This window comes from Hippoglossus stenolepis, chromosome 12 (genome assembly GCF_022539355.2).
Source record: "Hippoglossus stenolepis isolate QCI-W04-F060 chromosome 12, HSTE1.2, whole genome shotgun sequence".
NCBI classification, from domain to species: Eukaryota; Metazoa; Chordata; class Actinopteri; order Pleuronectiformes; family Pleuronectidae; genus Hippoglossus; species Hippoglossus stenolepis.
This window is the reverse complement of record NC_061494.1, coordinates 17,337,474-17,365,433: the sequence shown is the minus strand read 5'-3', so window position 1 is coordinate 17,365,433 and position 27,960 is coordinate 17,337,474. Positions and strand designations below refer to the sequence as shown.

Genomic DNA, 27,960 nt, shown 5'->3' with positions numbered 1-27,960 from the left:
CGGATATAACTCACAAAGCAACTGAACATGCAGTTCACCAATAATCTCAGTCATGTCCATCTGGGTGAAACTAGTTTCACTTTAAATTACATCAACTGGTCCCTTTACCAACACAAGAATACATTGTCTATCAAATCCCTGGCACAGCATTTTCTAAATCCAATCAAATTACAGACATGCTGTAGTAAAGATGGCAGAACGTTACACCCACTTTGTAAAGCCACTGAATGGGAGGTTTAATAGTGGAGAGCATTATCCACTAAGCTCTCACTAAAACAAGTTAAATCCACTGACGTTTGTTTCTTTTCCAAAGAACAACTGTGTTAATGTGACTTTTTCCACGTGATAACTGTTTAAATGATCGTAAGTTGGTTTGGTGGCAAACAGTAAATCTTATTAGTGAAGGTAAATAGAGCTGTGACGGCTGCTGCACCTTAAAGGGGATGTTTTCAGTTTTTTATTTAGAATTAAAACCCCAGACAGTCACTTTGCTTTAGCCCACTTTATTTTTTTCTAAATTGAGTGAGTGAATTGGTTAAATTCAATGAGGTAAGAATCGCTTGCTTAATTACTTTCCTGTCAGTGTCTTGTCGTCCACCATCCTCCAGGCAACCTGGCTTTGCTGCTGTTTCCGTACAGAGACATTGTTCTGCACCAGTTGCCCTTCAGCATTTCTGGCAGATACATGAGTTTAAACCCCTGAATGAATTCAGAATGTGGGTTCAATGACAGTAAGGCTGATTTCAGACGTGACTTTGCCTTTCACGTATGAAGAGTGCAGTGGGTCAGACGGGTTCACAACAACAGGTAAATGTCCAGAACATTCAGGTGAAGGGTGGTGTCTGGGTATCAGGACATGACGTCTAAATACAGTTGCAGAAATCACTTGTTTTTGTTTCTTTTGTGTTTCAAAAATTACATCTTCGTGTACAGCACTTAATTTTCATTTTTAAGTTTTATGTCTGTTGTGTGTTTGAAACATCATCAACTCGCCAACACGCTCACCGTCTATTTTCCTGCTGAATTCTCACATGGGCTCACTCCGGCATTTTCTTGACATTACAGTATTATTTATTTTATTGGCGCTGGCAGGAGAATTCCTAGAAAATGTCCCCAGCATCTGACTCGGACATTTGCGTTCTCATATAAAGAGGCCAGAGGAGGGAGAGGGAAAAGTAAAAATACATTTTGATAAAGGTATAAGAACTCCTTTACATGTAGAATATGCACAAATTAAATCATCATATTGTAACAAAGTCATTAAAACCATCAACTCGGTGAAGGTTTCCTAACCCTTCATGCTCTAGCCCAGTCAAAGCTGACAGATTAACCAGCTTCAGCTCCAATGACATATGTCCTGCAGTCAGCACCATCATCTTCCTCCTCTCGGTCATCCTCTCTTCACTCCACCTTTCCTCATCTACGACACCAAGTCTTCAGACTGAGAGCGGAGGAGGATTACACTCTGCTTCACACATTAATCTGCAGCTAGATATGTCCTCCTCACTCTCGTTTCGTATGACGGAGAGCGTGAGAGAACTTAAGCACACGTGTGCACATGTTTTGCGGATGCTTTAAGCGGATGTACAGCATGTACCCGTGTGTATGTGTGTGAGTGTGTGTGTGTGTGAGTGTGTGTGTGTGTTTCAGGGTGTGGTCCCGCCGACTATTATTGATTGTGCCTGAAGGCAGCTCCATCAGCCAGTCATGTTTTACACTGGGAAACAGCAGAGTCATAGAGAATTTAAAATCATTTACATCTGTGTATGGCAACAAAATAAAATTACCAACATTTTCATTATAATAAAAAAAAAACACTTTGAGGATAATTTCCTGTCACAACAAAGAGATGTTACTCAGAAGTAAAGTCAGTTTATTATGTACACCAAGCTGAAAGTAATGCAGTATAATTCACGTATTGGATGATGCAGTTTAGGTTGTTGTTCAGTTACATTTCATTATACAGAGGTGTTTCTGTAGTGTAGTCTCCCCTCACTGTGCCATGACTAAATGAGCCACCGTATCGTCGTCAAATCTCCAGCTACGGTCCTGATAACACAGCATCAATAAAGAGAGGGCGAGAGAAAGACACAGATAGTAATCTGACCGACTGAAAGATAAACAGACAGAAAGAGACAGATGCACAGTCAAACGTGGCATCATTCTTTCTGCTCGGTTCCTCTCTGCTCTTGATTAGATTACATGCAACACTCTACGAAGCCATATTTTATATTTAGCCTTCAAAACTCCCCTCTAGTCCGTCTGTTACCTTTAGAAACACAAGACCCCATATTCTGACAAACTATATATGACATTCAGCTACTGAGCAGCTGCACAGTGTTCTCTTATACCTGCAGGCGAAGGTGGGGGGGCACAGGTCATCACAGTAAGGAGCCACTAAGCTATCTCCAGTACAGTAGGTTATCTGTGAGGCCATCACTCACTATGGTGATCCTTGATTACCAATCCATATTAAGAGGGTTACAGTTACATGTCCTCTTTAATTACCTAGAAAAGCTCTAATGAGCTGCTTGTAATTAAAACCTTGGTAAAACTGCTTCAAAACACTTCTGTATATATTTACACGGATACAAGGTGTACTGATAACAATGCTATGAATCTAAAGAGTGAGGGATACCTCTATGCTGAGTAGAATATTAATTTGATATAAAATATAATACAAAAAAAAGGGTTAGGGTTGGGTAAGGGTTACTCTAGGGTTAGGGTTAGGCTAACCCTCATGGCTCTAGCTTTTCCTGACTGGAGGTAACTGAGACAAACATTAAGAACGTGTACAGTTTCCATGATCTGTTATGATTTGAGTCCTGTCCTTGTGGCAAGGACCAGACAAAGTCATGGGATCAGGCGGGGATCTTAGCTGGACATTTGCCATTAGTGTGAATTAGATAATCCAAACACAGACATGAAGGGATGCACAGAAAACTAACTGTGCTCCTACTGCTTGCATGGTCAGCCTAGAACTGTGGGGGGGTTTTATTCTTGTAATGTCGAAAGATTTGACGAAGAGTAGAAAGAGTGAAAATGTAAATAACCAGGTGTACAGATATTAAATATAAGAAAATCTCATCCTTGGAAATCCGGGCTGGGTTCACCTTGGACAGGTGGAAAACCGTTCATCTCCTCCGCTTCACTCTAAGCATGTGTGTTGTCACGGGCTCAAGGAAGTGCCTGGTCTGCTTTGGTGGGGTTTGAACACATGATATGTTCAATATAATACAATTTTCATGCACTGGCGCTCTGTGGCAGCGGCTACAAGGACTCATCAACACAAGTGAATACATCTCATTGTGTTTGTGCATGTTTTCTGTGAACTATCCCTTTAATTACTGCAGGTCACTTTCACAGTTTCAGAAAAAAAGCTGCGACCAGCATTACCACAGGCCAAACAAACAACCATTTACACCTACCAGCAATTTGGAGGCTCCAAGTAACTTAAGCTGCATGAACTGTGGGAGGAAGCTGGGGTCGTCCAAGAGTCATGTTTATCTGAACCTGATTTTATTCCACTCCTTCACACAATATCAATCACAAAAATATTTAAAAGTGCATTGATGTGCGGAATGGACGTTTCCTATCAGGGATTCATTGGAGATTTGATCTTTCCATATTAATTCTACGAACAAAAGTAATAGAAAACATCAGCTCAGACTTTTTCTATGTTCATGGATGTCTGATGAGGAATCTCCATCACAGCTGTAACCCAGACATGTCAGCTACCCAGACTGAAGCCACCCTGTAAGCCTCTGCACTGAGGTGTCTTCTCACATCCATCATGCTTGGGATCGAACGTCTGTGATCGATATCCTGTATGCAGAGGCCAGGTAGGGCCTGACAGACAGCTCTACAGGGGGTTCCCATCCCAGGCTCACAAAGGGAGATGCTCCGTACAAATCAAGCAACCTCTTCACATGAAATCAATCATCGCATAAGATGAATGCTGCTCCCTCCATGAAAACAACCCTCCAGTGAATCAAATGGAGGCAACTTCTTCCTCACTGGAATTGGAACATCAGAATCCAGCGGTGTGTTTATCAGCAATCAATAAATTGCAAGTGAGGTTATCATTACCCCAGTTTGCCAACGAGAGCCGCTCTTGTTTTACTGCAGTAATCTATAGATAATATGCCAATCAAATGAAAATGGAAAATTCAAGACCTTACAGAGAAAAGACTGCATTTAGATTTCAAGATCAATATATTTGGTGAAATGAGTGTCCTGACACACTGCTTTGTTTTGTTCTTTGCATCTTCTGCATCTGATGAAATGAAAACTTTGGCATCTTCTGTGCCAATGAGGTAAAAGTGGATCATCACTCCAAAAATGAATCCAACTCAGATCAGTCAATGTGATTAAACATATCATGACTATTTTAGTTATTGTTCAAACTGTCTCATTAGCTCAGATAAAGTTGGAAAAGTTAAACCTAGAAGTGAATCGACAGTTTGCAGCAGCCTAGCTTTTTACATTAGCTTTGGTATAATCAGATATTATACAAAATTAAAGTTAAAATCTTCTGAATGCAGTCGCCGTCATCTTTTCCTTTGGACGTCATTGGGCCCATGAAAGTCTGTGAAATACTGATTCTGGTGTAGAACCGAACACGACAGAGAAACCCATCCGCTACATATTCAAGCATCGGTTGAGAGATTATTCAAAATACTACTACATGTGCATATATTTAGTATTTCTATCATTTCTACCACCTGCGGTCCTGCCCTTAGCCAGAAACAACTCTGAGGACCTGAAAGAAAATTGCTGATCAATTTGCAAAGCTGTCCAAACGCTGTATCTCTAAAAGACAGACGTGGAGGAGCACACAGCGTTTCCTTTTAACTGTACCCAGCCTGTACAGATAAGAGTGAGGGGCTTGTTTTCAGCTGTGTCCTTTCAGGTCCACTGACAACAATGAGGGTTGAATTCAGACCTACTTTCCTCGGTAATCAGGTCAGGTCCGGACAGGTGCTCCCTGACTGATAAAAGAGCTGTGGGATGGAGGGCTCCGTTTCACCAACCATCTCACTCCAATGTCTCCGCAGACGTTTGTGTCACTAAGAAACGTTAAACACACAATGAAGATTAACAACCAACCTGATTCTCTTCAGCAGGACGACAACACACTGAAAGTAGCTCTGATCAATTAGGATTTATATATATTTTAGGAGAGGAGAGGAGAGGAGAGGAGAGGAGAGGAGAGGAGAGGAATCTACTCTATTTTTCCAAATTTAGTCAAGCACCAGTTTCATTATCGTCCTTACGATTTGGATCCCTACAAATTAGATAATCTAATCTATCCGTTTTAGGAGACGAGACCAAACCAACAAGTACAAGCCTTTTAGTCTACTTTCCAGGGTAAATACTTAATACAGCAAAATGATGCTCATAAGGTTTGTTGAAATATTCACAGTACGAAAACGACTCGTAAGGTTCAAGGAAACATCGTGGTTTGGTTTAAAATTACTTGTAGGTCAAGATAAGGGGATCTTCATCGTCATAAAGCTATGGTCAGGGAACGATCGGGTTCATGGTTAAAGCAGTGTGCTGGAAAACACTGTCTGCCGGAAACGGGAACCAAACAGATGGACAGGAATCCTGACTCCTACAGCTGTTGGAGGGATGGAGGTGTCACCTGAACGTGAACAGCTACGACTGACACTGGCCTTCCTCTGAGGATCGACAGTTCAATCATAAACATGCAGAAACACAATGAGATGTAGGGAGAAATGCATCTTCAATTTCGACTCCTTTTCTGCTATTTTTCCTCATCTGTGGAACTGCGACATCAGACGACAGCTCACTTCCTCACTGTCACTTAATCCACTCTGCAAATAGTGGAAAGCTCCTGGAAACACATCATCCAAGAGCAAATAAACATGACACGTTTTAATTGGTGGAGACACATTCGGCTTTGAAGCAAGCACTGCTCTTAAAAATCTGTCCTGTTGCATTGTATTATTCAGTATATTGTTCCTGGCGCCAAGCACTCCCTTCAGAGCTGTGTTGCTTATTGTGAAAATTAATGCTGCATGCAAAGCAAACATGACAAAGGGACGAATATTGATTTTTGCATTTTGATTTCTCCCTTAAGGCGACATCTTGCAGTTTTATGGTCAGGATGCTGTCGCAGAGGCTTTTCTCACATGTCTCTACAGAAAGTGTCCACATGTGTAATATCTGTATTCATCTTTGTCTCCATTTGACAGAGGGAATTTGTGTTGTAAGATAGAGATGTGCAATGGTCCCACTATTGGCCTGTATCTAGTGTGAGTGGTAAATGTAGTAAGGAGTCTTGCTCTCGCCTCACTTCTGCTGACACTGCAATGTCCACAGGCCGCCTGATCGCTCCAGTCAATCCAGCTGCCAGGGGAAGCAGAGGAAGGGAGTTACTTAAAGTTCAAGAGGAGGCAGACAGAACACTTCCACGCCCACGATGGTGCATCCGACACTGCCTTATTTAATAAGTGTAATCTTATCAAATTACTTTTACAGGAACTGTGTCTAGTCCCAGAGCAAAGCAACAACAGGAAAGTGGTGAAACGAAAAACCATATTTATCCTGAAAGTGTAGAAAGTGTAAGGTAAAGTGCTTTCAGATCAAAATTTGAATCAAGCCTTTTCCTGTAACATGTGGTGAGAATTGTCTGTAAAACAATAGATACTGAAACTACCAATAAAGTATTTTAACATTAACTAATTATTTTATTTCAGACAGATAATAAAACCTGGTTCTGGCTTCATTTAAACATTTGTGTTTCCACAGAGCTCTAACACCAGGGTTTGGGTTAGAGTTTATCAAGTTATATATATATAATGTTGATGACAAGTGGTGTTTTGTGGATTGTTTGCTCTGTGACTGTTGAGTCATGGAATGATTGAATGATAACTTATCCCTGTGACTCAGCACACAGCACCATTAGCCACCATTACAGCTTGAGATAACTTTGTTTGAAACGGCACAAAATTACATTTAACTGCCTAAATGGGCGATTAATGTCAGGACGGCGTTCCCAGAAGATGGAGAACTGATGTGTGTGTGTGTGAGAGAGAGAGAGAGAGAGAGAGAGAGAGAGAGAGAGAGAGAGAGAGAGAGAGAGAGAGAGAGAGAGAGAGAGTGCTCCTCTTTCTGAGTCGGACAGAGAGAGTGGAAACAAATGCAGCGCTCATCTGTGAGGGGGTGAAAGGAAAAACATAAAAAACCACACAAACTAATTTAAATCACAGTCTCAAATAAAGATTCAACATGTGGCATTTAAGAAGCGGAGGAGTAACACATTGTTTTTTACTCAAATAAAACCAGTATTCCTTTGAATGTCTCCTGTTAAGATACTGAAATGTGCCTTATTATAGTGAAATATAATTTGTTTTCCCCCGAGGCCCTTCTACTGCATTGCTATGTCTTCATATTGAAGAGATGTGTTTGAGAAATGTGATTGTGCTGGATGTCTGTTGCCCCTCCAGCTCTGTACACGTCAGTCATTGTCTCTGTAAATATCATCCCCATCTATTATGTCAGACGTTCAGCAGAGGAGTTCCTGCTGAGTAAAACCCTATAAACATGCTCAGTGTGGAGATGAACACACAACAGAAGCAAAGTCATCATTGTTTTTTAGAAGAGAAAAATCATTACAGATGTCTGCTGGACGTCTTTAAAGAAAACATCTGCATAATTACAGGTTCTTAGCGTCACACTAATGCCAATAAAGCCTCCAATGTATTGTTTTTTCCATCAATCCATGTAAGTAAGGATTGATGATCAATGTATGGTGGATTGATGATCTCTGAATGGCAGGAGGGGGACATTTTGTTTTCCCTGTGGACAACCAACGGACAAAAGGGACAAACTGAACATTTGTTCTTCATGATATGAGACAATTTCATCTGTAAATATCGAGTTATTTTAACTACTTTGATGGTTTGTAAATATTAAAGCATTTTCCCACAGACACGACAAAAGAGCAAACATGTCCTGTCCTTCACACTCTGACAGGTGTTTTCAGTTCTTCTGGTGGATAAGTGCTGTGCTCGTGTTCAAATTGGACAAACAAGAGAATTACAAGGTGAAACACTGCCTTATCTGAGAGGAGGTCTAATCAGGCAAAACAACACCAGTGGGAGTGAAACAGGCCTACGGGGACTATTCAGGGAAAAGAGTCTCAGGTGGTAGGTCCCATCCTCCATCTATATATAGTGTGTACCATGCAAGTCAGCATTCTTTGCTAATTTTTACAAACAAGAAAATGATTTGACATTTAAACACACTGGCATCAATCAAATTCAAACATTTTTAATTTCACAAAGCATTTATTTCAATCTATATTATTATTTTTCACCCTGGATCATCACGGAGCTAACTGTCACCACCGTGTCTCAATGCCTCTTATTTCTTTGTGTTCTGCTGTTTTATGAATACACATCTTTCACATCAGACACGTTAACATGTTGAAACATGAACGGTGCAGGTACACATGGGGTTTCCCTGCTTTGACGAGTCTCCGGTGAAAAATGTCTATTTGACTAAAACAGCACACGCAGCTTTTTTTATATCTACACTAACTTCACGAAGGAGACTTTATTTAGTCACTTTTGTAGTGTGATAATGAACAGTTTTCCCCCGATGCTCACATCTGTCTGTTGAGAGGCCTTGGGCAAGTTTTGCCTAGCAGCAACAAGCCAGCAGAGAACAGCTCTGCACCTGAGCTCCCTACACTTCCTATTTTAGGTCTGGACAACACTACCAGAAACACATTTTAATTTAAATGTGCTACTTACAGACAGAAACCTGCCTGAGCAGCCACCACACAGCTGCAGGCTGCTAATGCACCACCGCCTTCAGGTGACACCGTGCAGTCACGTGTCCTCGGAAGGTCCGACTTCCAGAGTCGTGAAGTCGTTGATTCGAAGTTGACGTGTTACTTGAATAAAGATGGACGCTATAAACAAAATGTGTTGAATTTTCAATGTTTTGCATGATGATGAAGAGCAAATAAAAAGGATCAGATGTGACAAGCATGGAAATAATAAAAAATGTATGCGAGTTGATCATAAAAACGTCTAAACTGGCTATAAAGTATAATGTTATGAGCTTATAAGAGTTGGGCAAACAGTTTGCAGGTCATAAAATTCAAATTGACTATTTAAAGCTTATTCCTCACTTTCCCAGTTGTTGTTCTGGAGCGTTTGCCTGGATTTTCTCTGTTGGGAACAAATTTTTCTGATTATTCTGACACCACATGAACACACAATCACCCGAGGTAGCTAATTGCTATCTGGCATAAACGATCCACTAGGTGACATGTCTGAAAGTAACTTAGCTTCTTACTCTCTTCTGTATGTCTTAAATTAACTAATATACAACCTCAACTTTATATGTTTTCCAAGTTAACATAAGAGGTGTCACCACTTACCACCATATTTATAAATCTATAAAAGATCTATAAAATATAGAAAATGTTAAATATATATAGGCTATGTATGATTTATGGGTGTGCAGCTTTCCCCTCCTGCAGCTCTTCACAATAACAGTGGTGCGATTTAATATCTTCTGATAAAATCTGAAAAAGTGCTGGAAAAAACTGATCAAATTGATCAAAGCAGTAAAATTTCCGCTCTTTGCTGTTATCGCAACTATAATAATGTTTTAATCTGTGTTTTTCGACTTGTTAATCTACTCCACATTTGATAATACGGTGCAGTGATGTTTTTTCGACGCTGACCTGGTATAATGTTGTCTGGATGATGAAAATGCAGTGAAATCCCACTTTTTGCCATTTTAAAAATAGAATAAAGTCTTCACAGCTAGTTTTAAACCAGCATAACACTTTTAACTGTAAAGTCTATTCCCCTTTTACAACCACAGATCATGGGCTATGCTAAATATCATCATTTATAGTTTAATTCTCCCCCTAGCCTTAGAATTGCTGTAAAACATAAACCACTTTCTTCCTGTTGGAGTCAAATGTCCAACTAGTCGATTATTTCTCTGCAAAAGAAAACCTAATTGTGCAAGATGCTTCATCCCAGTATACGCAGAAAAATAACAAAGATTGAGTGATCTGGTGAGTGCAGCTTAACCCATCGATCAACCAGTCCCTCCATCGTCATCTCCAGCAGAGCACCATTCACTCATGACGCATGAACACGCACCCTTCATGCTAAACAATGACTAACGGGTCCTGCCCTCCATTTCCACCTCAGAAAATTGGCCATTAGCACCTCTTCATCACCATGGCATTCACAGCTCCGAGCTTCATTTAAAAAAAGGGGGGGGGGTTCACAGCTGGTCAACAAAACAAAGATGGTTTTAGTGGCAAATACAAAAGCCTGTCCCTCTTACGATTGCATCATCATCACTGTCGTCTCTATTGTATCTGCGACTGCAACCTCAAGGCATTTTGCTATTTGCAATAATCTGGAATTCTTTTGATACCAATGCAAATTCTATAGTCAATCAGATATAAGGCCACGTGAAGAGTTTATTTTCTCTGTGAAGAATCGTTAATCATCTCCACGGACATCAGCCGAAGAAAATGAGAGATGGAGCAGAGCTGTCATGTTGTCGCTGCAGCTCGAGAGCTAGTTGTTAAATCTGAATATGTGAGAATGAGTGTCACAAGAAATTGCTTGCACTCTCTTGCTTGTCACAACCTGTGCCATCAATCAATGGCCAGCACGGCGTCGCTTATCGATACCGGCTGTTTGCTCTCCTCCTCTGCGTTGACAGGTTTTCTTCTGAGTGGGGAAAAAAAGAAGCTACCTCGTAAACCAAATCACCCATCTTTACAGACGGAAAATATAATCTCTCTCTCTGTCTCTTTCTCTGTGTCTGTCGTGTACCCACACAAACACACACACTGAAACACATGGTTGAATCGGGACCGCTGTTCTGCCAGCAACATCATCACTCTCCTTCCCACCCTTGTCTCCATGGAGACAGGCTTCCAGAGCTGGCTGGTTGCAGACGGTTGTGAATCAGCACAGACTAAAAAGGGAAGAGGAGGAAGAGGAGGAGGGGGGGGGGTCTCTTTGTGTTTAAAAACATGACTAAAAGAACACTGAGAGCTCCACGTTATCTCCCTCCCAACGCTAAGGTGATCAAAGTATCCGACCGCTCGTGCATGCAGACGTGAAGAGACGAGCAGGAATATTTTAATAGAGGCGTCCATATTTCAGATTTTTGCATCGTCTCCAGTGCAGACAACAATATTCACAGCATCTTTGTGTTGAGTATTGTTCAGCTACTACACCATTCATCCAGTCCTTTCAAAACCCCTGCCTGCTTTCAGGCGCGTTAAATGTATTCCCCCGTTATCTCATCGACTGAAACAGAATTGACATCATCAAATCTGAGTCTTTCATCGCCAGCCAATCCCTGCTGAGCTCAGTGTGTGAGAGGAGTGAAGAGGCCAGAAGCCATTTGCCATCAATACACTTAATTCAAATAATAATTACCTCCACCAATGTTCCATGTTTCCAGCCCTGTTCATTTGGTTGTGGGTTGTTTTGTGTGTTTGTTTGAACAATGACAGGGAAGAGACCCTTTTCTCACTTTCTTTCACATCCTGGTTTTAGGTTGTTTTTCCACATTTTCACTGTTTTTGAAAAGGTGTCGTTATTTGGCAATGTAGACTTTGGTGCAGCTTGATTGAATTTCAGGAGAATGTTGGGCCTTAGCACAGATACACACTCATAGTTTATCCCATGTACATATTAAGCTGACTGAAATGAGTTTGACTTTTGTCTTTCACATGCAACATTTGTCTGTCTTATACTTTTACTCCCCATAATGTAATACACACACAAAAAAAAGCAGTATTTCTAAAAATAGACATTGTGAATTATTTGTAAGATCCATTCAAGGGCACTTGGACAGAGCATCCCTCTGCCAAGGCTGATTGGCCACTTGAATACTACATTGGAAAAGGATGTATTGAGATCAAATTAATATTATGTAGACAGGAATTTTCTGCAAATTGCTTTCAATCTCACATGTTCATAGATATTCGCTCTCCACATATGCCAGATTTTTTTCATCTTGCATTATTTGTTGAGAAATTCCCCAAAATGTTAACTCAACATTAAAGATGTTCTTCCTCGGCCCACACCCCACCCTTCCACCAAGTTTCAAGAAGATCGGTTCAGTGGTTTTTGGGGTATTCCAGACAAACAGACAATAGTACAATGTGTAGATCTGCTGACTTCTGCATCAGGGGCTGTGACTGGAAGAGGACGGTGGATTTTAGACACTATTAGCTCTACTTAAGAAAATCATGACGGAGCACAAACACAGGCAGAGTACGATGAGTGGGCTGAGAGCAAACAGAGCGTAGAGAGAAGATGGGTCTGCTGAAAAGGCCTCTCTCCTGGTTGTTGAGTCAAGCAAACGTCTTCCTGCTGGGTTTCAGAGAGACGACCACAGTCAGCCCTGAGCCTCCATGATAAATGCACCAACAGCTGGACTCTTCCACCATCAGGACAATGTCGGAAGTATTTAGCGAAGTTGGTTTATGACCGGATGTAATGAATCTGCTGGAACGTGTTTAAAGTTCACTTTGAAGAGCATTGGAAGAGAAACCCTTCATCAGCTTAACACCTTCACCTCATCCCCGAGTCTGAATGTGTGCGCTGCGCTCGTCGCATTTATAGCACTGCACACGCGGACGCCTTAAAAATAAACGCACCGGCACACGAAGCATGGCGTTCATGCCATACCGTGTGTGTGTACAATTACAGAGGAAGTGCACCTTATTAAAGGTCAGAGAACACAGGGACATTCCTGGCAGTGTAGTCGGTGCTGCACGGGGGCAAGAAAAGAGCAAGGTACGGATTATGGAGGAGGGAGGGGACGGCTGTTTCCACTCCTGTCAACGTTCTGCACGTTTAAGATTTACCGTGGGCGTCTGTGGTGCATCAGGGTTTGAAGAGGACGAAGAACGGACAGTGAGAGAGCGTAACGGGCTAATGGTGGCAAAAAGTCACCCAGAATGAATCTCCTCCTTGTCGGCTCAACACAAACGGAGGTGGTGATCATGTCTGTGTCAGAACACCTAAATGCTGTTTATGGCAGAAGGAGAGCTAGACCCAAAGCTTGCAGAATTTGTAGACTGAAGCTCAGGTGCGAGTTTGGGGTCAGTCACAGTTGACGGTCAGGAGCGAGGGCTGCTCACCTCGTGCTAATGCTGATTACAGAGCCGGAGTGCTTTACTTGTTGTCGTGCTTGTAAATGACTGTTTTCCAAATGAGCACGTTGTGGGATTGTGGGTTTCTTGTATAAATGGGTTGAGGCACGTTTAGACACCGATGTTGGGAGATCAAAGGAAACAAACAAAAGAAAAAGGGGCGCGAAAAAGAAACAAGTCTTCCATCCACAAGCTGTAATTACCGCTGCAAGATGGAAAAACAGGTCCAACAAAACCCGCAAATCCTACAAGTGCGTCTGACAAAGCCCCTAATGATTAAAAGAGGATTGCTCTCCTTTTGACGTCACCTGTACAAGCACAGACTAAACAGATCGCAAGTGGCATCCAGGAGCCGGAGAAATGCCAAACCCCTGAAGGGCCTGGAGGCAGGTGCATAGTTTTGCCCCGTTAACTATGGAGTTCCTCGTCAAAGGGATTCGGGGGAAAGCATCTGTGGCCTCCACCGCTCGCGTTCTGCCCCGAGAATGGGATGCAAACATTCCCACATGTGGTGCACAGGGCAGTCACACACATGCAGCACACGTACAAACGCACAATACCCTTCGAGTGTGAGAGACCCGGACAGACTGTGATTGTTAGAAGGACTCGAGCAACAAATGATGTCATTATCTCAAAGCACACTAGCTTGGATATTATTACCATATCAGTGGGAGGCGTTGGGCATTCTTGCCGTCCATAGCCAGGGACTTCATAGTGAGAAACCAGAAAGAGACGGCATTGTTCTGAATTTTTTCTCATACATCTGACATTTTCTCTGTCAAACATGCAAAGTCAGGGTGAGAAAGTCAAGCAGCTGCTCTGGTATTTTCTCCATCCTCTGAATTCTCGTCAGGAATACCTGAGCGTGTTTCCACAGAAGATCCCACAGGGCATTCCTCTGAGCCGCTAATGTTATTTTTTCCTTTTTTAGAATTAGCGTACGCGAGGCATACAAATGATCATGCAGAAACATGATGAGAGCAGGAGGACGGCTGTAATACCGGGTCCCCATGGCAACCACACAAAACAGCATGCACTCACCATGGCAACAGAGCTGGCGAGGGAATATAGCGGGAGACAGCGTTGGAGCTGGTGCCGGCCTCTGGCTGTTTGATTTGATACGTGCATGCCAGCAGCTCAGCATCAGCAAGTACTTTACTCAGACTGAGACACAAACACCAATATATTACACTTGTGAACACTGGCATGACAGGTACTTTACATTTTACTCAACTTAAAGCTCTGATGTGTCATGCTAAAGATGTCCCCCACAGAGACGGACAATAGACTGTATGTGAGGATGCACGATGCGGCTCCAATTCCTCTCACTGTACAAATATCCTGGAAACCACCACCGCCATCTTGTGCTTATGACGTCATTTGGAGCCTCCGTATGCAGAGTAGTGATGATGGTGTGGAATCTCAGTGTCGAGGTCCCGTCGATAAACAAGCCCCACCAGCCGTGAGTCAGACTCAGCTGTCAATCATGATGATTCAGCGCATATTTATAGCATCAAATTACTAAACATGAAAACATGCATCTCTATCAAGAACTATCTGAAATGACAGAAACTACCTTTAAATTAATTTAACGTGTATTTTGACTTTTTGGTTTAGCTCATGTCCACCAACACAGAGAAGGCAGCTTGTCTATGACCTATACTGCAGCCAGCCACCAGGGGGTGATCTAAATGAATTGGCTTCACTGCTCATCTTTATGAGACATCATCGTCGTTCTGTTATTTTTTCTGCTGCCCTCGCTCCTCTCATCTCCGCTGGGAGCGCAATGCATGATGGTACATATTGGTTAGTGACCAGAGGTTGTGCTCTACTTTTCACGATGCATTATGGGAAGCAATGAGTGCACTATATAGGGTAATAAAAAAAACTACACTAAACATTCAGACACCACAACAAAATGGCGAACTCACTATATGGTTATTAGTGAATGATTTCGGCCTATTTCTTGGCCGGGTGCAGTTTCCAGGCAACCAGCAGAGACTTCAGGCGATACTGCTCGCAGCTAAAAACAAGTAAAATATCGCAAATCGCATCTTTTACCATTATTGTTTATACAGATTACACAAACAAGTTTTAACATTGGAGATATGAGTGAGTGAGCTTAGAGAAGCTAATTAGCCCTGAGTAGAATAAAAATCCCAAACTCAGACTTTTCTTAAAATAATAGAAACGCAAGAGGAGAAACACACTCAGACGCTGGTGTAGCCACAGCAGCAGTGTGTCATGATATTCAGCTCAGTAGGCCTTGGTCAATACAGACCCAGACAGATGATAAATAGCCCAACACGTCTGCTGATGCTCCAAGGCCATAGTCTCCTGTACTGTAAACAACAATGGTTTCCCTGCCAGACAAGGAGAAATCCCCAGATCCTACATCATCATTCTTCTTCATGTAGCGACATTTTTTACACATCGTTTTTGAACATAAAGATATGCTACCTCGCACGTAAAGTCAAAATGGTTTTCCCCATCCATCGATGTGTATATATACGCTGCATGCTTGTATTTTGAAGTACATAGTACTTGTACCCCTTCAAAGCTCACAACATCAAAATCATTGCCCCCAAATGAGGCGTGATTAACTCTGCACATTAAGCAGGCACTTCACAAAAGAGTCTCCCAAATGAGGTCGGTTGTCAGCGAGGTTTTTTTTCTTCTTTTCTTTTATTCATTGTCTTTAATTAAACACTGAAACACAAAGACACACACAGATATTAATCACTACGGTTTAAGCTGCTTTTCCATTCAGACGCCATTAAAAGTTGCATCGCTTGACTGGATTCGACGTCGGCTGCAGACTGAAAGGAATCGTTTCACCGCGTTCTCCGTAGACCTTTTAGTGAAGAGAGAATATTTCTTCAGTGTTTGTGGGAGTTCAGATGAGATGTCAAGTGCCACATATCGAGTGCGAGATGAAAGATAGAATGAGGCTCATGGTATCATTTCTTCCTTTTGTGTTTCCGGGAACAGTTTGCAAATCGCATGGTTGTGAAATCCTTTGACTTGAGGATGTGCATAATTTCTCTACATTGATATTCAGCCTCCCTGGAGCAAGAGGATGCTGGAGCTGTCTGCTCCCTGGAATAATCAGAGCAGGGTGGGTGTGGCAGAGGCAAAGGGCTTCACTGGCAATAACAACACAACGGACCTGAGTCAATGTCTCCATCTAGTGTCGAAAGGAAACTTGACATCATCGTGCAAATATTGTTCAGGTTGTTCATGGTCATGTTGTTTTGAAAAATATAAATACAAAAACTCAAATTCATTTCAGAAAGTGGTTGCTCTTTTTTAAAAATCTGTTTTTTCCTAATTTCAGTTGAATGATGTTGTAAACAATTACTCAAATCCTTATATACCCAGAAAGATTTTGGTTTAATATTTTTTTAAAATTATTTTAATAATGTGTTTTCCTGAAACAAACACAGTATTATGAAAAGTAGAAAAACCTCCACCAACCAAGCTGCACCAAATTTCACACACTCATGAATATCAATCCACTAAATAAGATTTATAAAATGATTCATTGAGAAATCAACAAATGCTCTATCTCGCAATAATAAAGAAATTGGACCATATTCTTGGATCTGTCCCTGGATCCAGAGGTGAAAACATAACCTCCTTGGTAGAGTGACATATCACAGTGTAGACTGAAAATGATTGTGCATGATTTTCCACCTCACTTGTATTGGAAGCTTGTTTAACTTTATGGATGTACATTTACTTTTTCTCTCTGAGGAATCACAAAATTACTTCTATTATCCATTATGGGAATCCATCTGGCTGAGATCTGTTTTGATTACATAATGTTTTCCTAATCACAACATGGACCAAAAGAGACACAAACAGGTCCACGTGCAGGTGTTCTTTTTCAATGGGCCTCTCTTGTTCTAGATTAATCTCCGACACGTCCCTCGGACAGACAGTGAGAAAACACAGACTACAGACACAAGAATTGTCCTTTTTTTAGAGACACCAGTCACTGCCAGAAAAACCTAACTGATCTCAGGTGAGTGATAACAGAACACTCAGAAGGAAATCCCATAATAACCCCTTCAAACAAAGGCAGCTGCTTTGGAGTTTGGAGCTAAATGCTGGAAGAAGAACAGGAGATGATATAGCATTACATTAAAGCTATTAGAATATGTTACTTTGAGTAATAGATTTTGGGGATGTGGGTGATACATTAGGCAAACTCAATATACTGTGTGCACAAATAGTTAATAATTAATTTAACTGTAGTTTCCCTCCTTAAGCCTTTTTTATAACTATTAAAATGAACTACATGAAAGCATATTCTGTATAATATATTCTGGAGCTCCCGTTGCCTACCACAAGACTATTAGTGTTTATATTAAGCAGCCAACCAATCCTCACCTGGGAATATTTCCTATGGTTCCCCAGCACAAAGTAAAAATAAGGTGAGATATAGAGACAAGAGGTAAAAATATGTCCGTGTATAAAAACTCTGAATCATCCAGTTCATATAATAAATAAAATATAATCTACAAATTACAGAAAGTAACCTCGCACTACCTACTGTTATCAAGGTAATCACCCACCTGCTCCTCTGCGACAGGCAAGTTGTCCAACTGTGGCTGCTGGGTTGACGGCTGTGTCTGGGCCTGAGGCTGGGGCTGCATTGGGGGTCTGTTCTGTCCTCTGTGTCTCAAGGAGGGAAACAACCTGGTCCACTGCAACAACCCACCCTGCACACACACGGACACACAAACATGTAGAGATTGTGCAGATGACACGACTGCAAATCCTGTAAAAATTCCTGATGCTTGAGGTTATTAAAGTAATGACATGGGGGTCAGGCAGTGCAAAACAAGCAGTAACAAGTTGGTGTGTGCTGACGTACCTGTGGCTGCTGTGTGACGCAGCATAATAAATATAATATAATATATTCTGGAGCTCCCGTTGCCTACCACAAGACTATTAGTGTTTATATTCAGGAAAATCCAGCCATCATCTATATCGTTTATCCTTTTGAGGGTCGCAGGGGAAGCTGGAGAAAATCCCATCTGACATTGGGGGGGAGGCGGGGTACAGCCTGGACAGATCACCAGCTTGTCACACAAGATGATGCTAATAATTAAAACGAATATAAAACTTTAAATTCCACACATCAACTCAAATCAACCAAAGGGTAAAGAAAAAATTAAATTCTTGAGTTAACTCGAGGCTTTTTGTAATAAATAAGTCCTTTGCAAAGTAAATAATTAGTCATCAAGTTGATTTATTACACAGACCAAATATAATTCATTACATTTCATCAGAAAGTTGTCCATGCAACAACTCCCTCACCACATCCATAAACTATTATTTCACTCTCAAAAATACCGACACACAGATGACAGCATTATCTCAGTGGTCATATATTATCAATATTATTATGCACAAAATATAAAACTAGCATCTGTTTTTTTGACATCAACACATAGTGGCTGCATTACTTCTCTCGCACAAAATGTTTCCACATGTATACACACAGTCTCCATATACGTCTCTTATCATGATATTGTATAATAAATATCATCAGACATTTAAGACCAAGTTTCAGGTCTTCTTCTTCTGCGCAGGCAGAGAAAAGACTCGGCTAAGACAGAATAAATAAAACCTTGAGCAGTGTGTGAGTTTGTGTGTATGCATGAAAGAGGAAAGAGAGCATGAATTGATAAAAACAAAAAGTCCAGGGTGTGAAACGTGACCTGCTCCTGAACGCCTGCACCCATGTGTGTAAATGTGAATGTGGTTAACAGGGGAGGTCACCTGGGAGACCCTGAGATAGCCCATCTAACCCGTATCCTGCCAAACAGCCCCGTCTGTCAGCCACAGTGTACTTGAAGAATAAAAGGTCAAAAGGGCCAAACCGGTGAGCTCTGGAAAAAACCTGGCTGCTGCAGTCGCTGTCAGTCAAACTCACTTGCTTTGTTAATGCGTCCAAAAGCAGGAAAGGGTTGAGACCTGCTGCTGCTATGAAACACTGCCAAAGTAAAGAAACAACAACTGAATGATAAACCCATGGTCAACTGTGTTGCTGTGGATTCTTTAATCCTAAATCATCAACTTGTAACCATGACCTCAGCACCTCCTAATGGGATGGAATATAATGTTCTAGCAGGGGTCTGTTTTCACTCCTGTCGTCTCAGTGAAAGATGAAAATTCTTCAAAACATGATGAGGAAGATGTATCAGATCATTGACTCAAACACCCTGTGAATCTATGATCTTCTGTCATATGTTTCCTCTCTGACCAGTTATCGGCGTCTCAGATGCTGGTTACACAGTAGCCATTTTGGAAGTATAACGGCGGTACATGACAGTGGGTTATACAAAACTATTTCACATCGCCATAAGTTTGTATCCGTGTGGACAGTGTGTGGAACTCCAGTTTAGCCTCAGCATCCGTTCTCCCACTTCTATATCCTCCACTGGACTGAGGACGGATGCTCCCCCCTCGGAGCCAGAGGTCTAACTTCTCTGCCTTGAGAAATGATGCCTGTTTCACACAATGATGACCATCGGAAAGCTATGACATAAATGTCTCCTACTTTGTGCTTCACACTTCTTCATTAATCGGCCTGCTGTCAGGCTCAGTTCAGGTCGGGTCAGCCAAACACCGCCTGAGGGAGGCAGTGACACAGCAGATGATCTGTACAAATATATTTTGTCATCTCTCCTTTTCTTCTTTGTTCACTCTCTTTCATTCTGTCCGACATTTTCTCTCTGCTCTGTTTTGTCCTCCTCTGCGTTGGTTGATTCTCTTCCTGCTTTCTCAGTCCGTCCTCCTTCACCTCTGTTTTTCTCATTGAGCTGGTTCTCGCTCTCAGTGCTGCAAGAGGAAGTTGGTTGCCATGTTGATGTCGTTGTTTGAAGCTCTGAGGGCCTCCAGGGCATCAGTCCTGGAAAAGCCCATTTCCACTAAGAGTGCAACCTACGAGACAAAATAAAACATAGACTAAGAGACGGAAGCAGCCAACTAATCATCACCTGGGAATATTTCCTATGGTTCCCCAGCACAAAGTAAAAATAAGGTGAGATATAGAGACAAGAGGTAAAAATATGTCCGTGTATAAAAACTCTGAATCATCCAGTTCATATAATAAATAAAATATAATCTACAAATTACAGAAAGTAACCTCGCACTACCTACTGTTATCAAGGTAATCACCCACCTGCTCCTCTGCGACAGGCGTGTTGTCCAACTGTGGCTGCTGGGTTGACGGCTGTGTCTGGGCCTGAGGCTGGGGCTGCATTGGGGGTCTGTTCTGTCCTCTGTGTCTCAAGGAGGGAAACAACCTGGTCCACTGCAACAACCCACCCTGCACACACACAGACACACAAACATGTAGAGATTGTGCAGATGACACGACTGCAAATCCTGTAAAAATTCCTGATGCTTGAGGTTATTAAAGTAATGACATGGGGGTCAGGCAGTGCAAAACAAGCAGTAACAAGTTGGTGTGTGCTGACGTACCTGTGGCTGCTGTGTGACGCTCCTCCTGGCCTCATTGTACTGGGCCAGCAGCAGCTGCTGGTCGAGCATGTCCATCCTCTGCTGCCTCTGGATGTCCAGAGTGGCCCCCATCCCAGGAGGCGTCTCGCTGATTGGCTGGGAGGCTTAAGGCCAAAGGTAATAATGTTAATAACATATTAATAGAGCGGCAGACAAAAAAACATGTAAATGAAGAGAAAAGTGTGTGTTTAAAAAGGATTCCTGCAGAGCTGGTGCCAGGATTCAAGATCTGTTGCTTGTGACAATACATTTCATATCTAAAATAGAAACATAGCAAATATCAAACTAGCTTACTCTTTAAACTGGCTCAAATTCTCAGCACAGACTAATCACAGGAAATCACACACTCTCTCACACCTGAAAGACTTTCAATGACCGTGCAGGACATTAGAAATTGGACGGGAGGAGTAAGTTAATGTTTTACTTTGAGAGAATAAAGTAATGGGTGCATTCAAATGAAAAACCACATCCCCAGTCAGTCAAAAACTACTTTCACTAACGAATACTGGTTGACTTCATACAACTATTAAATTAAGACATTGCTGACCCATAAAGTTCCTCCGAACAATGAGCACAACTGTGAAAACGTGATTTGTTTTTAGAAGTAATTTCCTTTTTGTTAATAAGTGACGTCTAGAACATTGGGAGTATGAGCTGCTTTAGCTCATTAGCCTCAGTAAGTATAACAAATGTCCACAAAACTTTCACAAGACAAAGTGGAAAACAGGCTAAAACAGATCATTTCAACATTAGTTTTACTTGAAAAAGTAGAAAGAGAATTTAAACTGATTAAGCAAAGCAGTGTTCAAAGTGGAGATTATTATGTTATTATTCCTCAGATAGACTACAACAGTGCATCAAGCTCGGCAACATTGGTTTGCACAGGATTTGTGAATGTGACAACTTTAGGTGGGACTCACTTGAGAAGACTGGCTCCAAAATATACCGTCCAATACGAGACATCCAAGCAGGCACGAAGAGGATATTTTGTAACTGGAGAATATTGGAGTAGTACAGCCCGCCTGAGATCTGGAAGGTACATTTGCAAAAAAAACGTGCATTTAGTATGGAAATGGACGAACTGCATGAAATTTGCTGCAGTTTAAATATTGGGGGTATTCCTAGATACCTGGTAAACCACAAGAGGAACTTGGCTACTCACCAGTCCGCTGAGAGCAAGAAGCCACATGAATGGGCTGGATGTCAACAGCTGGAAGAGAGAGTACAAGAAAGAAACCATGAAGATCACACTATTTGGAGAAAGAACAGTAGAAGACAAAGCAATACAGATACACACTGGCTCACAGCAGTAGAACATGGGCTTACCTGCAAGCCCACTATGTAGATCAGAGTCTTGTTGGTGATGCTAATGTGGCCCAGGACCTGAGTGACGGGCATCTTTGGGATCGACAGGTAGAAAGGCACAAACAGAGAGAAGACTGGAGCAAGCCTGTGAGGGGAGAAGGGGAAGAGGATGGAGATGGCACAGGAACACAGAGAAGAACAAAAGAACGAGCATTTCAAACTAGTCACTGTAATTATCAGGGTTGCCCAAGGCTTACATGCTCACATGTCGAGGTGAAATAGGATTTTCTCCATAAATGACACATAGTGTGTATATGTCCTTGGTACAATATAAACCTAACTGAATACAAGGCAGTATATCCTTGTAATCGAAGGATCCTCAGTGGCCATAAGAACAACAAAAAGTTATTTCCTTTTCAGAGATCCGGCACATTCATACTGGTATGTAAAACTGTGTTTTAAAAAAAGATATATCTCCGTCCAGACGAGTGTTTTAACACTGCTTCAGAAATAATCTAAATCCATACTGGAACACATGAAAACGCACATCACATGACCAATTAGTATGCTGGACCTGTTTGCCAGTGTAAACAGGAAATAGACAGTCAACTTAGTAGTTAGTTGCATACTAGCAGAAAATTGTAATAATGAGGAATTGTGAAAAGTAAGATCCTTCTTTGCTTGGACCAATGACAGGGTTTAACCTTACTGAAAGTTTGGTTTAGCAAGATTTTGGTGACTGATAATGAAGAAGCGTGTGTAAGTGTCAGTGTTTCTGTTCCTGCCCGTCCACACCAAAATCCAACGTCAACGCTTTCAAACTACAATGGGGCCAGCAGCGTTTCCAAAAGTCTCTGGAGTCTTCAAAACTCTGGACCAGTGTGGATATCAGACAAAACAGTAAACACATTAGTGGGGATGTAGTCTGTGGCTACTTGAGCGACCGAGCTACTTACAGTCCTGTGGACAGTTCTTCGACTTCATAGTCAAATAGAAACTGGAAAGCCTGCACCAACAAGAAGTCCGTCAGCGCAGACAAACACCACGTGCCAAACAGGAAGGACTGAAATAAAGAGATGCAACACATATGATGGTTAGAAAACTACATAAATGTTTTCAAACAATTCATTTCACAAACACAAAATCATTGTCAAATTTTGGTCATGAAGCAACTACTTTGTGCCAGATGAGGAAGTTAAGTATAGTCTTCTTGAAAAAAGGAAGTTGCCAAACAGGTGAAACTTGTCTGTGACTGAGGGTTATGTATTTAATCCTGTAACATGTGTATTGCTTTTGTTCATGCAGGTAACTGAATAAGAAGTAATTCAACATATTAAACCCATCCAGTCTAGATTTTGAGGGAATTGCAGTGAGTCAAATCTGTTTTCTGTGTATCCATGTATGTTCACATCCATCAATTAGTGGATTTGGATACTCACAGCAAACTTCCTGGTGCCAAACCTCCTCTCAAAGATTCTGAAGTTGTAAATGAGCAGGCTGCTACAAAAGGAGTCCTTCAGGTCGACACAGACGAGCCGGCCACACAGCAACCTCCACACCTGCAGCACAAAGGATTTATTCACACACGTTACAGATGCACAACATTATGACCATTTGAGATTTGTTTTTAAAGTCAAAGTCCACTAAAAAGCTTTTTCAGAACTTTCAAACGCATTGCATGGTCTTCATCAGCATGGATGTAACTCAGGTGGCATTCTGTGGCCTGCTTGTGACTATTGGTGTGTAAAACAGGACAGATGCTGAAGACGTACCTGGTGCTGCTGCACGACAGCCTGTATGTTGTATGCAAACAGTTCCTGGTAGTGAGGCAGCAGGGTGAGCATCACAGTCAGCCCATTGAGAACCAGCAGGAGGCCTTTAGACAGCGGAGCCATATCTATACACAACAAGAGGGGTTAAAGGTTATTTAGTTTACTCAAGTACTGCATTTAAATAGTTATACACACTTCACTTGTTTCTTTCCATTCTATGCGCAAAAGAACAGTCTGTCCAAGTCACACTGAGTGGTATTTCAAGATACTAATGGCAGAGCATGAATGAATGAATAAATAAATCAACTGAGGGAAATTTCTTACTAGTTTACCAAAACAAGAAGGGCTGCAAATAACTCTAACTTTCATGATCTATGTATCTGCTGATTATGTTCTTGAGAGATCAATGAGTTATTGGATCTATTGGCAACTTCTCTGAGTCCAAAGTGACGTGTTAAAGTGAGTTGTTTTGTCCAAAACCCAAAGAAATGTAGTTTATTATTATCATGACTTTCAAAAAGCCAAAACCACATAATATTTTCCTTTATTGATAAAAAAACAAGTATATATGAATTGTCTGTTGTTAGACTCAACTATCAACTCAATGCAGCTGTAAAACAACATATTATTACAACTGATTAAGCCACAACGAAAACAATCAAGTGCTGTTTCAAGGTTCATTCATTAGTAATAATGATGTAATGCTGATGATTCCCTGTTTGTATGTATTGATCTACATTACAAGGCTCTGAAGTGCAGTGGTATTTGTACTCGGTCAGGGATGTAAATACTTCCTCCACAGCTAAAGTAAGAAGTGACACTTCTACTTTATTATACCGGTGATATAATAAATATAAGTGAGGAGTTGATGGTGGATGATTTGTACTCAGAGGGGGCGCTGGCTCGGAGATTAGCTAACATTCAGTCGATAGCATTTCCATATGAAGCCTTTAGCTCATTTACAACATGAAAACCTCCACTGGGTGAAGCGGCTGATGTGGAAAACAACTGCCGGGTTATTAACCAGCTGACGGGATCTGGAACAGACAGACGCAGCCTGGAGGAAATGAATGACGGCGCGATGCTAACAGCAGCTAGCCGCGCTAGCCGGCTGGAAGTGACAGGAGCCGCGGGCAGAGGGCAGCGACAGCCCCGGCTCGGGCTTAACTCTACAGCGGGGATATACTCACACAGGCCCCGGGAGCCGGTGGTGGTGAACATGGCGTCTGGAGGAGCCACGGGACCCAGACGGACACCGCGAACCACCCGGGACTGAGCGACGCTAACAGCGGGACAGCGGAGAGAAGTTGGGGTGAGGGTCCATGTTGCGAGGGGAGGGAGGGAGGGAGGCCGGGGGGAGGAGGAGGAGGAGGAGGAGGAGGAGGAGGAGGAGATGTCCTACGGGAGCCCGAGAAGACCAAAACAGGCTGATTCGCAATCCGCTAAAATAACACGGGAGTTGACCTGAGGAGGGCGCTGTTGCTCTGCATTGTAGATGTAAAACATATTTTTGTTGAACTTCCATGAAAAACATATTCACATCCATGCACATGGTCACTGACAATGAAGGAACAACAATTCATGTAGAATATCAATAATTTATTCATTTTTATTAAATTGCTAAAGATGTGCAACTAGATTATAACCCCCCTCTCTATTAAGCATTTACTGATCATAAGATAAGATGAGATAAGATAATCCTTTATTAGTCCCACAAAGGGGAAATTAGCAATATTACAGCAGCGAGAGTCAAACATAGGCATCAGTGAGTAATAATAAGTAACATGCAATACTCAAGTGTAATGAATATAAAAAAAATATAGAAAAATATAAATGGGATAAAGATCATGTATACAGTACAGTGTAAAAACGTTTAGTTCTACTGGGAGCAGAGCTGGTTGTCCAGTCTTCCCACTGCAGCAAGGAATGACCTGCGACACCTCTCCTTCAGACAGACAAAAGATAATGATCAAAATAAAATTAAAAAAGATAAAGAAAATATAATCTATATAGTGCATGCCCCTTAGATTTAGTCAAGCTGCATCAAATTACCCACACTCATATCAGTTCCCTAAATATGACTGGTTTATGTCATTATGATTAAAAGTGGATGTCACATATTTTAAGAAAGTGAGAAAAAAACCATCCTGACATTAAGTTTTGTGGGAATCTGTTATCAGTTTTGTGTATAATCTTGCAACAAACAGATGGAGGTGAAAACAATCATCTGCATTGTACAGCTACTAATCAGTCATGGGAAAAGGCCTCAGGTCCTTTATTAGGCCCAAGTTTAAGTGGCAACACCAAGTGTAGAAATGCAAAAGTAAAAGCCATGCATTAAAAATTTTACTTAAGTTTTAGCAAAATACTTTTTAGCACCAAAGTATACTTAAAACTGCCAGAAGTAAAAAGCTGTAATTTTGCAGACAGTATTTTATATTATGAGATTATAATAAGAGATGAATTAGTGTGTACATCACTTTAATGTTGCAGCTTGCAAAGGTTGGGCTAATTTCAATCACTTTACATACTGCTGAGCACATAAAGAGACGCGCAGGGGGAGAGGGAGCGTCCAGAATCACCTGAATCGGGGGGGAGCTGGTCTCACTGGATGCATTTAAAGTAGCCTCATTTTAAACGACTTGGAGACAGGCACATCTGGCTGTAGGTGTTTTGACTAATTCATTTTGTCCCCGTTTGATCCCTGATGTTGAAGACTCGCGAGGAATATCTGATGGATATTTTTAAATAAATTATGATTCTGTAATTCGCTCTTTATTTTGAAACTGTATGAATGTGTGCAGCCCTGTCAAGTGTGCTGTCTTGACCAGGATGCTCTGAAATATAATAAAATGACAGAAAAATATAAAATAAAAAGGAGAAGTAAAAAGAGATATTTTGATCTCAATGAGACTTTCCTGTTAAAATATAATAAAAATAAAAGTAAATAAAGTACCTCTCAATAATAGTATATTGATAGAATAACTCGTTTAGATGTTCTTTTATGTTTTGTGGTGGAGTAGAAGTGCAAAGTAATAATGGAAATACCCAAGTAAGAGAGTTACTATTTAAAGCAAATCTGCTAAATGTATCATGACAGATTCCACAGAAATGCATCCACACAGCGATGAGAGCAGGATCGTCTCCCATCTGCGGACGTTGTCTCCCTGGTGACCACCAAGACCTCCAGGCTGAGAACCCCTGATCTGACCCCTGCAGCTGGGTTTCCAGCGTCTTGCTCACAGATGTTTCAGCAGAGTCGGATGTTGGAGCTGGAGGATCCTCCTGATGATGGGGGCCAGTCTCCTCATCCACGACTCCACACTGCTCGTACCTCACACGCCTCCGACGGGGCATTCCCAGGCCCTGAAGCACCAGCATGTTTGACCTTCACGCTTGTCATCTACGGCCATTTGCTCAGTGTGTGATATGTGTTTATGGGTTGGTTGGATGTATGCATACAAGCAGCACATGGAATGTTTCCCCCCTTGAAGCCATGTGATCATCTTTCTGACAGAGCGCTAACTGTTAATTATCTTTGGGGCCTTGAGCAGGATGTGACTGCACAAAGTCCAGATTAATGACTTTTTCTTCTGGTGCTCTGGCCTCATGCACACAGTGTCATATCTTGTCAAGGTCCAGACTTCCTTTGCAGAGGCCCTGCTTTGTCTTACACTACAGGCTGCCAGTTTTAGTCACATCAAACGCTGTGTGTACCTTTGAGCCCGGCGGTGATTGCTCCGGAGCCATTAGATCCGATGCTTATGCTACGTCCAAGTACATTTGAAAAGATATGGCGAACAGCTGTCTAATAGTGTTGCATTTCCCAATCATCCGCAGATGCAGTGGCGTGTTAGTTCCCATTGGTTAGTTCCCACCCATTAGGTCTATTTGGCTGCCGGTGGTCAGATGTGAGTGCAAAGCAGAGCTCAGGAACAGCTTGCTAATTGTGTTTCAGACCTTCTCTGTCACTGATGTAGGAGTGAGGTCTAAAAAGGTTGCTTTGCCCCTGTTCTCAATCAAAGATAATAAGATTAAACAGCGCGGAGATGTGTGTTTGCGTGTGTTTGTATGTGTGTGTGTGTGCTTACCAATAAAGAGACTCCAGATTTGGAGACAGCCTTGACTCCTGCTGTTTGCTTTGTTCATTAA

General features: G+C 41.7%; 1 protein-coding gene across 1 annotated transcript; it reads right to left on the bottom strand.

The window, feature by feature from the left end:
- Positions 1-18,432: 18,432 nt before the first annotated feature.
- ubac2 (UBA domain containing 2) lies at positions 18,433-25,167 on the bottom strand. Its single transcript, XM_035173152.2, has 10 exons — positions 24,999-25,167; positions 23,809-23,933; positions 23,476-23,595; positions 22,993-23,099; positions 22,058-22,181; positions 21,894-21,941; positions 21,652-21,760; positions 20,693-20,835; positions 20,391-20,537; positions 18,433-20,149 (listed from the first exon to the last, which is right to left on the bottom strand). The coding sequence occupies exons 1-10, from the start codon at positions 25,027-25,029 to the stop codon at positions 20,042-20,044; spliced, it is 1,062 nt and encodes a 353-aa protein (XP_035029043.1). The 5' UTR covers positions 25,030-25,167; the 3' UTR covers positions 18,433-20,041.
- Between the last annotated feature and the right edge of the window lie 2,793 nt (positions 25,168-27,960).

Excerpts from the sequence above, each read along its gene's own strand:
- ubac2 (XM_035173152.2), bottom strand. The coding sequence starts at position 25,029 with ATGTTCACCACCACCGGCTCCCGGGGCCTGT. Across the intron at positions 23,596-23,808 it reads CTGTCGTGCAGCAGCACCAG|GTGTGGAGGTTGCTGTGTGG; the intron begins GTACGTCTTCAG and ends TTTGTGCTGCAG. Across the intron at positions 20,836-21,651 it reads TTTGGAGCCAGTCTTCTCAA|CCTCCCAGCCAATCAGCGAG; the intron begins GTGAGTCCCACC and ends TTTGGCCTTAAG.